This window comes from Dasypus novemcinctus, chromosome 15 (assembly GCF_030445035.2).
Source record: "Dasypus novemcinctus isolate mDasNov1 chromosome 15, mDasNov1.1.hap2, whole genome shotgun sequence".
NCBI classification, from domain to species: domain Eukaryota; kingdom Metazoa; phylum Chordata; class Mammalia; order Cingulata; family Dasypodidae; genus Dasypus; species Dasypus novemcinctus.
In genome coordinates, this window is record NC_080687.1 from 13,991,934 (window position 1) to 14,005,923 (window position 13,990).

Here is a 13,990-nt window from a genome sequence, read left to right on the forward strand (position 1 = left end):
CGGCCGCGGCGAGAGCGGCTGGGATTGATTTAGAGGCTGGGTGACAGCGCCCGGCGCGGCCCGGGGCTGACGGCAGCGCGGCTCCCGCCCGGTTGCCATGGCGACGAGCGGGCGCAGCAGCCAGCGCCGCAGCCGCGAGGCTGGCAGGGAGCGCCCGGGCGCCCGCGCAGCCGAGGGGGGCTGCGGGAGGAAGGAGGAGGCCGGGCCCGGGACCCCCTCGGCAGACATGGACTTGCACTGCGACGGTGCCGCCGACCCCCCGGCCGCCGAGCCGCCGGCCGCCAAGATCAATAAAGCCGCCTTCAAACTGTTCAAGAAGAGGAAATCGGGGGGCGCCCTGCCCAGCCTTTTCGGGGTCAAAAACAAAGGGGATGGGAAGAGCTCGGGCAAAACGGGCATGGTGAGGAGCAAGACGCACGACGGCCTGGCCGAGGTGGTGGTGCTGGAGGGCGGCAAGAAGGAGGACCCCAGCGGGGGACCCCAGCGCGGCGGCGGCGGCGGGGACCGGCGCAGCCCTGACCCCCCCCGGGCCGCCGTGGGCTCTCCGGCCCCCAGCGCCGTGGCCAAGTCGCACAGCTTCTTCTCGCTGTTGAAGAAGAACGGCAGGTCGGAGAACGGCCGAGGGGAGCCGGCGGACAAGGCGGGCGGCAGACAAAAGCGAGGGCTCAAGGGGCTCTTCAGCGGCGTGCGCTGGCCCAGGAAGGACAAGCGGGCCAAGGAGGACCGGGGCGCGCCCGCCGCGCGGGCCGGCCTCATCCTGCCCGGCTCGCTCACCGCCAGCCTGGAGTGCGTGAAGCCCCAGGCGCCCCGGCCCCCCGGCCCGCCGGCAGACGCGGGCGGGGAGCCGCCGCGAGCCCCCCCAGGTGAGCCCCGCGCGGGGGAGGCGGGCGCCGCCGAGGCCCGAGCGAGGAAGCCCGGCGAGGCGGGGAGTCCCGCGCAGCGTGACCGCGGGGACGCGCCGGGAGACGCCGCGGCCGGGCCCGGGCGCCAGGAGCCACCCCCGGGCCCCCCGGAGCCGCGCGCCGAGGAGGTGGCGGCCGCCGAGGACGCCTCCAGAACAGGTGACGTGCTGGTAAAGCCCGTTCCCCCTGTTGACTCTGAAGGTGGCAGTGGCCGAGAGTCCGCCGGCCCTGACCCTTCCTCTATTGATCCACCCTCAGAGCCATCGATTGATCGTATTTGTTTGATGTTTTCTGACGTGACTTCACTGAAAAGCTTTGACTCTCTTACAGGCTGTGGAGATATTATTGCAGACCAGGAGGAGGAGGCAGGTGCCAGCGGTGACAAGAGCGCCCCTGGGCCGGGCAAGCAGGTGCTCTCTCAAAAGACCCCCGGCCTGCTGGCCTACCAAGGCGGCGGGGAGGAGATGGCCAGCCCGGACGAGGTGGACGACACCTACCTCCAGGAGTTCTGGGACATGCTCTCCCAGACGGAAGGGCAAGGGCCAGGGCCCCGCGAGGTGGCAGCTAAGGCCGCGGCCCTGGAGACCAAGGCAGGGCCCGAGGCTCCCCAAGACGCCAGGGGCGCGGACGCGCCCAGGGACGCATCTTCGGTCAAGCGCAGGCGGCTCCACCGGATCCCCACGGAGCTCCAGCAGAAGGCGGAGGCCAAGGCCCGGGAGAAGGAGCCGCAGGAAGGTGTCCCCAACAGCGACGAGGGCTACTGGGACTCCACCACCCCCGGCCCGGAGGAGGACGGCGCGGGCAGCGGCCAGAAGGCGGGCCTGCCTCGGGATAGCTGCAGCGGCGACGCGCTCTACGACCTGGACGCCGAGCCCGACGACGGCGCGCCCGGCCTTCCTGCCACCGAGGAGACGTCCTGCTTGTCCCGGCTCAAGCCGGTGTCGCCCGTCACCATCACCTGTCCGCTGCGCACCCCGGGCAGTTTGCTGAAGGACTCTAGAATCCCCATTAGCATCAAGCACCTCGCCAACCTCCCAGCCAGCCACACGGCGGTGCCCCAGCAGCCAGCCAGGAGCGAGATGCCCAGAACAAAAATCCCCGTGTCCAAGGTGTTGGTCCGCAAGGTCAGCAGCCGGGGCTTGGCCGGGACCACCCTGCGAGCAGCCGCCTGCCACGACAGCGCCAAAAAGTTGTGAGGTCCCCGGAAGGCCACGATGGACCTCGGGACAAGGAATACCACTTCCCACCGGAAACCACTCCGTCGAGTTTGCTGCCTCTGTCGAAAGGCTTGGAGGACCACCCCTGCTCTCAGGCGGCCTGTGTGCGCGGGCAGGGGCAGGGCGAGACACCAGAGAGGCGGGTGCTAGCTCCTCTTGGGCGTCTCCTCTCAAGATACGTCCCTGAGAATTGTTTTCCAGCTCTTTTTTTCTCTTTTTTTTTAGAATTTTCTTTTTTTACCCTTTGATTTTTTTTTTTTTTTTTTTAATGCGCCAAACACTCGGAAGTCACCTTTATTTGCCTTTGCAGAAAACAGGACTTAACCAAATCTAATTGAATGTCATGCCAGGAGACTGGGCTCAGAGAGCCAGAGGATCCTTCTTCTCCCAGGACACTTTGCTTTCTTCCTTTCTTTCCTTTTCCTTTTCAGGAAAACAAACAAAAACAAACAAAAAGACCCTTTGCTGTATCACCATGTGGGAAATATCTCCAAAGCTGAAAGAGCCAGGTATTTACTTGATAAAAAGCAGAGGGAATCATTGATTGGCAGCAAACTCCCCTACTTTCCATTACTAGATATGAAAAGAGGTAAATATCGCCACTAGCAAACTAGAGGGGAGTTCTGGGTTGTTTGACTTAGATAATCTGTTTGAGGAGAAATCCAGGGCTCTGCAGAACAGAATTTTGCTTTTTGTTTTATTTTCTCACCATGCAGAAATCAGGGTCAGGGAAATATCTTACTAAATGCCACTTAGTATCTATAAACTGGAACCTTTTCATGTGTAGATAATGCATATTTTACAGTTTATCCGGATGTTAACATTTTATAGTCTGTCGGTAACCTGGAGTTTAAAATCTGGCCTTGCAGCTAGATATGATGACAGTTCCCAAACCATTGATGTTCTTTTATGTACCATAACCGGAAGCAATTTTGTTTTTCTTTTATATGGGCTCACTGGCTCTCAAAAGAAAAAAAAAAATCTATTGTGTTCATGTTACAGAGGAATGGTGTTACCTTGTCTTGGGTAAGAGTCTACTCGTTTCTCACTCCATACCCTGATTTTCAGAGATTTTACCTTGGTTATAAAATTTTGGATCCAACCACTCCTCAGTTAGGGGAGTCCAAATGGAAGACCACAAAAAGAAAAACAATGGGAAAATACAGGTTTCCATGCCATTTGACTTTTCCTTTATAAACTATGGCCAAGACTGATATGTTCAGAATGTGATATTAGCAAGCTATGTAACATAAACACTTTATACCAGGATTTTTTGAAAAGTGGTTTACTTATATGTATGTTTTCTACTATTTCAGAAGAAACATTTATTTCAGAAAGGTTTACTATATGCCTAGTTAGTTTGAATGATAAACTGAAGCAGTTCCTAGAATGCTATTTGAGTTTAATGATTACATTAATATGCTTTCTGAAATGCATTTCAGTGTATTTAATCAAAAGATCAGAGCTTCTGCTAGGTGATTCATTGTATCAGGAAGATTAGACGTATTCAAGTGAAACTAAACACATAACCTAATTGACAAACACTTCTCTATAACTCTTGTCTTCCATAGAGATTGCTTAAGTGACAAATTGATATTACATACTTTCAAAGTTTGTTTTTCGTTTAATAAAGAAAATAAGGCAAATTAAACATATGAAAACCTATTTTAATAATATTAAGGAATTAACAAAATAAATTTGAGCCAGTAGCACAGAGCAGATTGTTCCCATTTTGAATTTGCAGTGACTCAATTAGAAGAGGCAATAGAGGTTTGCTGAATTTCTTAGCTGCTTCTTTATTAGTCAGATTACTGGCATTATTGCATTGTGTCAGATCCTTAATGTGATTTCAAAGTAATATTTTAATATTTAATTTCCTTCTCATGTCAATAGATGAGGCCCTATGCACAGATACAGCCTTAAGCATTCTGAATTCACCACCAGGAATTCATAGAAAGCACCACACACTCACACATGTTCACGCCCTCCTTTAACCATACACAAACTAATGACAACTCTACAGGAGCTCTGGAAATGTTTTTGAAATTATTTCTGTCTTGAGAAAGGGGTTAAATTTGATTTAATGCTAATAGTACTATATAGACTCAAAATACATTCCTTTCCCCCTAGTGAATGGAGAGAACATAAATTTTATTACTAACTGTAAAACAAAGGATCTTTATTTGCTTCTTGTGCATTTTCCTGCAAGGGTTATATTCTCCTTTACATGAATCCATGGCAAAGTTAAGCTAGTCCAATTGTAGAGGTGAATTAAGAATGCCTAAAGAGTTGGTGAAAGTATTGCCAAAGTAAAGGCAATCTGTTTCCTAAGAACTAGAAGAAACTATTTCACGTTCACAATTTTAGGACCTGTTTCTGCATTTACACTACTTGACTGCATCCTTTTTGGTATAAGAAAGCATTAGCAACGTTTTACCTTAATTTCCCCTTGCCTGTAAAATAACCAGTTATACAAGATTTAAAGCATTTTGTTTCTTTTCCCATCTATTTTCCAAGGATTTTTACTCAATATGTCTTTAAAGAATTCCACCCATACCAGTCAGAAACATTCAGGCATCGAATCAAACAGCCTCAGTAACGTGTTAGAAGAGTGCTGGGGTAGCAAGAAGCTTGATGGTCAGCCTTTCCAGCCACAGAACAGGGATCAGTGTACTAGGTTATTGTGGCTTTCTTATGCCAAGGACTACTTTCTCATTCACTTTCATGGAAATTTTTTTTTCAGAATTTTAGAATTTTAATAGATGTACTTTCCAAATTGCTATTTATTCATTATCTAATTACCCTGTGAGGATTATACAGGCCCCTATTTGCGAATGTTTTAAGGGAAGTGATGGATATGTGTGTGTGTGATTCTAAGACATTTGGTTGATTAAGTTGTTTTAGTCAAGGAACTGGACACAGTAGAGAGGAAAAAGTCAAATAAATCATTTGACCTGAATTTATCAGTTGGCTTAATAGCGTGGTGTAAAGACAGCCTGTCTTTAATATCTGCACTATATATTCAGTAACTGAGAGACTCTGCTTTAGTATTAACGGTGATTGGTGCTTTTATTCTTTGATTAGCACCAATTGGGGGAAATTTTCCTACAGAATTAGAAATAATCACAAGAGGAAATAGACTTTTGTGCCACCTGTTAACAATGAAACATTGAACATTGAGGACTTCCTTTAGACACTCATATATTCTACAAATCGTCTGCCTATTTAAGTTCATGTTTTGCCCTTGTGAAAGTGAGGACTCCTGAGTTTAAAGGATCTATTCATTCATATCAGAAGTGGTGTTCAAGTATTTGCATTTAAAAGAACTCTGCTTAAACAATTGTCAAGGACAAAAAATGGGATAAGGTCTCCAGATTCCTTTGACTGAACTGTCTATGAGTTTTCATTTTTTCCATCTTGGTATAGAGTCATTTTCCAAGGTGACTGCACTGTTAACTTTCTACGAAGATATAACTAATTCAGCTTCTTCTCTCTCCCTGTGTTTTTGACCTCTTTGCTCAGTGCCCTCAGACATGGGTAATGGGCCACTTCACGTGGTGCCAGCCTGTTTTGACCATGTCCCCCATGGAACTCACTGCCTGTTGGTGGGGAGAGAGAATTTCTCTCTTGAATTACAAATATATAGACTTGCCTCCCCTGTGCTTGGCTCTACTTTAGACACGTTCCAGTATATTCACATATACTTTGTTCCCTTACTATTAAGATATTAATTCAGAGAATCTTACATTTTTAAACTTAAGGAAAAAGCATCCCAACTGCCTCTTTTCACAATTGAGTACCTGGAGGAAATGAGGGGAAACCCATATCCCTCAGCTCAACCCAGTTTCCCTGTCCCCTCCTCCGGGAGGCCAGGAAAAGAACCACACGTTTCTTATCTGTGTCACCTCACCCAGAGAAAGCGTCAATTCATTTCACGAAAATATTTATGAAATTGTTTGGGACCAAAGGGTGTCTTTTATTGTCTGTTTGGAGAAGCAAGAGGCAGGCGCTTCATAAAAATGAGCGAGCTGTAACACTGTCTCTGTAATATGAAAGCGTAGCTCCTCCTCAAAGGCCGTCATTGATTTTGTGACCCTGTCCTGCTCTAAGGATTTTCTGACACTGTCGTGGATTGCTGCTCAAAAACCTTTTCACTGCAATGAGGTATAAAGCAGACAGTTTGTTGCAACAATAGCCACTTGTAAGGAATGGTAATTTCGCTGCAGATAATGTTTTTAAAGGGTGATTCAGAATGATAATTATGGAAAGGAGTTCCTTCTCAGACTGAAAAAGGGAAGATTAAAACGGTAACAACCTCCAGCAGTAAAGTTAAACACATCTAATTATTGATTTCAACTTTAAGTCAATGCAACATATATCTTATTGAACATATGCTGTACTGAGTACTTAATAAAACCCCGTGAAGTTGGAACTCACAGCTGTACTGTAACTGGATTTTAATATTCATTAAAATACTTTTATTTTATTTTACTTCCTTTTATTTGGTATTTATATTTGTTGCTTATAGTTCGTGGGGTGGATCAGAGTGGGGTGAGGTTGGGGAAGGGTGGAGTGCATTATGCCACACAATAGTAATTATGACAATGATTAACAGTCATTCATTGAGTACTAACATGTGTCAGCCACAGCTAAGAGCTTTCTAAAATTTTTCTTAGTCTTCTTAGCAGCCATATGAGGAAGGTGATAATATTATCTCCCTACTATGATGTCTTTAATTCAAGCTTTTGTATTTATTTCTATCCCGGTCTTTTTGTTTTGGTTTATTTTGTTTTCCCTCAGTCTCTGGGATAGGGATAAAATCTCTACTGTGTCTATAGCATTGAGGAAGCTGAAAATTGGTTTTGTGTCAGAGATCACAGCGCCCACCATCATTTACAGGAGAATGTGCTACTGTGTTACAGTTAGTAGGCTAGTGATCTGTCTTGCTTCGGAGATATCCTCTTCTTTGCGAGATTAACAGTGAATAGAGAGACAGAAAGCTCTTCTGTTGTCATGGTGATACTGCTTCCCTGATAGAATTTCAGTCATTCCCAGCACGTTTCACTTCTTGTTTTTCCACCTTAAGCCCCTTCTAGATTTGTTCTGGGTGTTCTGTATTGTCTGTTGAAATGGTAGCTGGCTGGGTTATCCCTCGCCTTGCTACAATCCTTCAATCCAGAAATAACCACCTGGCTCGTTTAAAGGTCGTGCATCCTATCTTCTGACTATGGCCATTGAATTCTGGCCCATCTTTTCTGATTCATTAATTCATACAATTAGCATTTATTGAACACCTTCAATCTGTCAGGCGTGTATTTGAGCATTTTATTATTAATTCAAATAACTAATATTTATTATGTGTTCAATATGTGCCAGGGATGATGCTCTGTGATTTATTTTGCCTCGTTATCCTTTTTGTTCACAAAAACCATGGAGGGTAAGTATTGGCTCCATTCAACAGAGGAAGAAAATGATGCTTAGAGAGGTTAGGCACCTTGCTCAACTTCACCCATTTAATAAGTAGCTGGACAGAATTTGATCCAGAAATCTAACTGGATCATGTTTAATTACAAATCTTTTTTTTTCAGCCATAATATTCCATTTTTATATAACTTGTTTTTAGTAAGAAACCGATCAAAATTTTGAACTGCAAGAGCCAAATCAGACTTTTATGATTGTGGATAGCATTAATATGACTATTTCAGTTAAAGTGATTTTGGTGGCTTTTTAATATTTTTATTACTTTTATTTTTTTAAAAATCACCTAACAGTTTTTATATCACCTAAATTATATGTCCGTCTAAAAGGTAGATCTCAGAGTTTAATAGGGGTTTTTCTCACCTATGTAGACCAGTCAAAATTTTGGGCCATATCCTCCAATTATTTTAGAACTACGTATTAGTAGATCTACATGCAGATTTTATAACTGATGAGGACTTTGTAAATAATAAAACCAGCACATGAAATTTTAATCATGATTCTGGTAGATTGAAACCTGAACTTTCTTCCATTCTTAGTATTTGGGGAAAATCAGTTTTGAAATCACGTTGCTGTCCACAATTAACAAGGTTGTGTTTACTAAAATGTGGGCTGCTTACACTTGGTCAAATGTTTTGTTTTGTTTTGTTTTTAATAGATGCAGTGAAAGAATTCAATAAAGGGGTCAATCTATTGAATTGTATATGGGGGTAATTTTTGGAAATTATTCAGTAGTTGGATAGAGTAACTTTATGCTCTATGTGAAAAGATATATTTTTAATAGATTATAAGCTAGGTTACTGGCTAATGGATACGTATTAAACTTCCTCAGATATCTACATGGATCCTTTAATAAACTAAAGCAGAAATACTTAAAATGTCTGGTCAAATAATGTAGAAGTGTAGAGTAGACATACTGTGATACTAGTTAACATGTTATGAAATGACCCCTGGCAGCCTGAAGGAATCAATGGTCCTTCTTAAATTTCTACACTTTACAACCAATTATCCCCCACTGCACATTTATTTCTAAATAAAAGAAAGAGAAACTCTAAAGAAGTAGTATTTAACATTTCCTTTGCTTTCAGGATAAATTTAACTGAACATGGCAGATCTGGTAGCAATAGATTTATCAAAAATATCAGGGAAAATGGTTTGGATGTTACAGGCAAAGTAAGTTCCTATCATTTTTACTTGACACCAGCTACCTACTGACTCATTATTAACTTCAGGTTTTGCCCAAGTTATTTATGTGAAGTATCTCAGTGCAATACAAGGAATTGCAGGTTATTTGAAAACAATGATAAAGAAAATCCAAATGAGAAACTCCATTTCTATCATTAGTTTTCCTGAAAGTCAGGTATGTCCTTGAGGACAAGCTTTTGGCTGTATTATTTTTGTGCACAGGAGGAAAATTGTTAGTAGGTTTATAGATATTATTTTTATAATAGAATGTTAGACTCTCCCAAAAACATTGAAAATTGTCTCTGAGAACGACTCTATGTTTTAAAACTTGTTTTAAAAAAGGATTCTAAATAGCAATAGGTTCTTTTCTCCTTTCTCCACTCCAATGGTTAATGGGATAGATGAATCAATGTTTATATTTTTAAACCTGTAAATATTTTATTTTGGGTATTTTGTATATCTGTTGATATAATTCCATTTTGTGCTTATTTACCATTGTGCATGTTACTGATTTGAATAGTCACTCTTTTCATGAATGTAAGAAGCTTGGACTAATAGCACTTTTCTTGTTTCATTCAAACATCTTAAAATGAAAATACAACACTGCCATTTTAACTGTTGTGTTCGATTCAGTCAATAAATTTTGTTGCCCCTTTGCATCTAAAGAGAAGGCCATTGGCTGTTATTTTTCTGGGACCCACTTTATTTCCAGTTTTTTCCGTTTTTAGAAATGATACTTACGATGGTGATAATAATACAATGATATGTATGTATGTGTTTGTGTGCGTGTGTCTGTGAGACTGCGTGTGTCTGTGAGACCAATGCGAGGCCCATATTTCTTTCCACACTTTGAAGTGGGTGAAAAGTTATTGATTAGTTTGGGCAAAGAAAGCTTGTTTGTGACTCTGACTCCAATCTGATTTCCGAACCCTTAACTCAGAAAATCCCCATTCCTTATGACTCCACATGAGGCCACCAAATCAGCTGTGACTGTTAGCTATCAGCCAATATAAAGGCCATTGGAGTCTTTTTAAAGAGCTGTTTCTGGTTTTTGTTTGTTTTGTTTCAGTGGCATTTTTTTTGCTTCATAGTCTCCTCCTTTAAAATAAGCTTGTTCGTACCACTGCAGTTGCTTACATTTCCCTTAAATACCAAGGAAGAAACCCCATACTGACTATAGAATGTCATGAGGATGAACTTCCAAATGGGATCTCACTGGTCAGAGTAAACAGATGTCAGAACAAATCTATGTATTCAGTAGAACCACAGATAGTAAGAGATAAAGTCTGCACACCTCCACTCCCTCTCTGCTGTCCTTACCCTCCCCATGCCATCCCTTTCTCTTACCTCCTTCCACTCTTTTTCTAGACTTAAATGGAAGTCACCTCGTGATACCTGCCCAACCTCCTTTACTCTGAGGCAATGCAGATTTAGCCTAAAGTATTTGAAAGAGTAAGGTATGGTAAAAAGAGCCCAAGTTTGGTAATCAAACAGAATCTGGGTTTGAATCCTGGTTTGGATATGTACCAGCTCTGTGAACTAAAGCAAATTCCTTTATTTCTGCAAGTCTCTGTTCTCCACTCTGTAAAATGAGGATAATGACATTTCTTTCACAGGGTGGTCGTATCACTATTAACTTTCAGAAATGTAACTGCTCAACACATAGTCATTTTGTATATATCACCTTAGCTTCTTTTATAAACACGATGTCTATAAAAACTGAGTTGGGGTTGAAATCTTGTCCAGAGAACTTATTTTGATATAGATAGGGTAGAGACTTCTCTGGTTGGGGGTGGAATTGTAGAGTGCTGAAGTGTGCATTCATAAAAAGAGGGACACAAATGGGAGAAGAGGTGGTTTGAAATGTGTTCTTCTGAGGCACAATCTTCTAAAATTAAAAAGCCCACATATAATTAGGGGAAGGAGAGAATATGGGAACAACTGAATTCTTTGTGGAAGAAGCCAGGGCATGAACTATTTGAGGAGTTAGCGCTAAAGAGCTCATGGCCAGAATCAATGGAGATCAAATTGAAATAGAGCTTGTGCCATGAGACACCAAAAGATGGGCTTCAAGAGATAGCTCAGGGAAGCAGATTTGGCTCAACTGATAGAGCATCTGCCTACCATATGGGAGGTTCAGGGTTCAAACCCCGGGCCTCCTCACCTGTGCGGTGAGCTGGCCCACGCGCAGTGCTGATGCGCACAAGGAGTGCCGTGCCACACTGGGATGTCCCCTGTGTAGGGGACTTTAAAGAGCAAGGAGTGTGCCCTGCAAAGAGAGCTGCCCACACAATAAAAGCACAGTCTGCCCAGGAGTGGCGCTGCACACATGCAGAGCTGACACAGCAAGATGGTGCAACAAAAAGAGACACAGATTCCCAGTGCCACTGACAAGAATACAAGTGGACACAGAAGAACACATAGTGAACAGACAGAGAGCAGACAATGGGGTGGTGGGGCGGGGGGGGGGGGGGGGGAGAGAAAAAAAGAAAATATATCTTTAAAAAAGAGAGAGAGAGATAGCTCAACCTATTATCAAAGGCAGATAGCTGGGTGGCCTAGTACAGTGGAGATAATTTGCTGATGCATTTAACCTGAGCATGTACAACCATATGGGCTTGAGAGAGAAATTTAAAGAGCAGGGCAATATTAAGCAATGAGTGAGCGAGGTCTCTGCTCTGTGAATCTCATGTTCCTTCAGTTGGCCTCCGTTCCTGAACACCTCTCACGGGGTGAGTGTCCCTCTACCCTGGGTGTGATGAGTGATTCTGGAGCTAAAGATAACATGGTTTCCACACCATATGCCACACAACTCAAGGCAACATCTTGTCTAGTGCTCAAAGATACACCATCTATTCTGACTCTGAAGCAGTCCTTGAAGAATGGAGTTCAGTCTGTAGACTGGAAGTTAGTCTCTAACCCGGGGTCTTCACAGGAAAGTTTTGAGGGTCCACATGATTTTCAATTTTTATGCTGTTTTCATCGTACGAAGATCTTTAATCCTAAAGTTTAAAGTCTGGTGGGTGTAGCTATGAACCAAAGGGGAGGGAGAACAGAAGTAACAGTTTAATGTCATAAGCCCAAACCGGGAGAATAAAGCAATGAAAACCTGTGCTCGGAATTCTTCAAGCCACCTTTGCTTTGTACCCATGGATTTCTGTATACTCCGGGATATGTCAGGTGCTCATGAACCAACTGAGCATGTTGGAAGATGGGTGAGGGGGTAGAAAAGGGATATTCCCAAGAAATAATAGAAGCTGTGGGCAAAGGCCAGAACCCAGGTGCTGCAGATAAATCCCTTTCTCCTTGTTATTCCCAAGTGGTGGCATCAAATGTGTACTTATGTTCTACCAGGAAGTGGGTTGAGTGTCCCCACAGAAGATCAGCCCTTTGAAGTTTTTCTGGCTCCCTTGTCTGTGAGCAGAGGGCCCCCACTTCCTTAAATCTTTACACTCACCATGCTCTGGGTAGAAGGGGCCTTTGGAAGGCCTTTGAGGGTCCTTAGAGGTTGTTCTGAATGAGAGGAGCTGCCTCAATTTAGGCTTTTGTTATTCAGAAGAGATGTTTTAGAGGATTCTTCCTCTTGGGATGCTCAGGGACAATTCTTGTCCCAGGCCCAGTGTCAAATTCTTCCAGCTTTACATCTGGTGAAAAATTATATCCACCACATGTGACATAGCAAGTGGGTTCCTGAGGGTTGACTGGACTCAACAAGCGCTAATACTTCTCTGCTTTAAGTTCTCTGCCAGGCATGGGTGGTAGAAGTGGTGGCAGCCACTTTGTTAAGGCCACTTGAATCCTCCATGCCTCCCTTTCTTCTCATGCACTCGAAGGATCTCCTGCTGAACCCGGGACTCCGTGAGTTTTCCCAAAGGTGCCTGAGGATGCTATGAATTCTCTGAATAAAAGGTTACTACCTAGCATCTTAGGTGTTTATAGGAAGATTTCAACAAGTGTTTTTAACCAGGGTGTTATATTTTGGAATGAGCTTTGTTTTCCAGTTAGTGATAGCAATTAGAGCTAACGTTTATTGACCACCTATGTGCCAGGTGTTCCTTGAAGCACTTTAGAAACGATCTTGGTTTGCCAGGGCTGCTGCAATGAATACCACAGACTTGTTGGCTCATACACCAGGAATTTATTGGCTCAGTTTGGAGGCCAGAAATATGAAATCATGGTATGGGAGGCCATGCTCTCTCATGGTGGCATGCTGGCAATCTGGAACCCAATCTCTGTGCCCATCACGCGACCATCTGTCTCTTTCTGTCTCCTGTGGTTTCCACTCGGCCCAGTTTCCTTCTGTCTGCTCTCTGCGTGCTATGTGCTTTATGCGTCTGCTTATCTTCTCTTTAGGAGGAACAGGGAACCAAACTCAGAACGTCCCTTGTGGAAGAGAGGCGCGCAATCACCTGAGCCACCTCAGCTCCCTGGTTTGTTGTGTCTTTCGTTTCTTCCCTCCTTGTGTCTTTTTTGTTGCGTCGTCTTATTCTGTCAGCTTGCCACGCCTGCCTGTCGCACCAGCTCTCCTTCTCCAGGAGGCGCCAGGCACCAAGCCCAGGGCCTCCCATGTGGTAGGCGGGAAGCCAACCACTTGAGCCACATCTGCTCCCCTGGCTTCATCTTAACTCTTCAAAGTTCCCGTTCACAAATGAATTCACACCCACAGGACTGGGGGTTAGGCCTTGGACATGATTTTGTGGAGGTCACGATTCAGTCTACCCCCCAGACTTCGTATAAATTGATCCTCACGACGAAGTAGACTCTGGTAGTAGATGCTGTGGTGTGTCACCAAGGTCTCGTCCTCAGGAGGCGCCCCTTCCCCGAGCTGCCAGGAGGGGGCGCCAGCACCCCGCGCCCCTGTCTCCAGGTTGTACCTGACCCAGAGGGAAGCCTGTATCCAGGGAGCGGTCAAGGTAAGATGGAGAAGCAGGTCCCCTTGCCTCCCTCAGGTTCTGCTCTGAAAGGCCCTCCCAGCTCCCCATGGGGCTTCCTTGCAGCCTGTCGTATGCAGCGTCTCCCTCCGCCGCGTCCTGCCGCCCTCACAGGCGGTGTTCTCGAGAGCGCCCCCCAGGTACACCTACACACGCGGGTCTCCATCTCAGGACCCTTTCCTGGGAACGCCAACCCAAGATACTATGATTGTTGCCATTTTCCCATGAAAAAAGTGAGGCTTAGAAAGCATATTCCTGGCAATATAGATTAGCTAGA

General features: G+C 44.7%; 1 protein-coding gene across 1 annotated transcript; it reads left to right on the top strand.

Moving 5' to 3' along the window:
- Nucleotides 1-220: 220 nt before the first annotated feature.
- Nucleotides 221-9,447, top strand: AMER2 (APC membrane recruitment protein 2). The gene is made up of 2 exons (XM_004453083.5): nt 221-863; nt 1,233-9,447. The coding sequence occupies exons 1-2, from the start codon at nt 227-229 to the stop codon at nt 2,096-2,098; spliced, it is 1,503 nt and encodes a 500-aa protein (XP_004453140.3). The 5' UTR covers nt 221-226; the 3' UTR covers nt 2,099-9,447.
- Nucleotides 9,448-13,990: the final 4,543 nt, after the last annotated feature.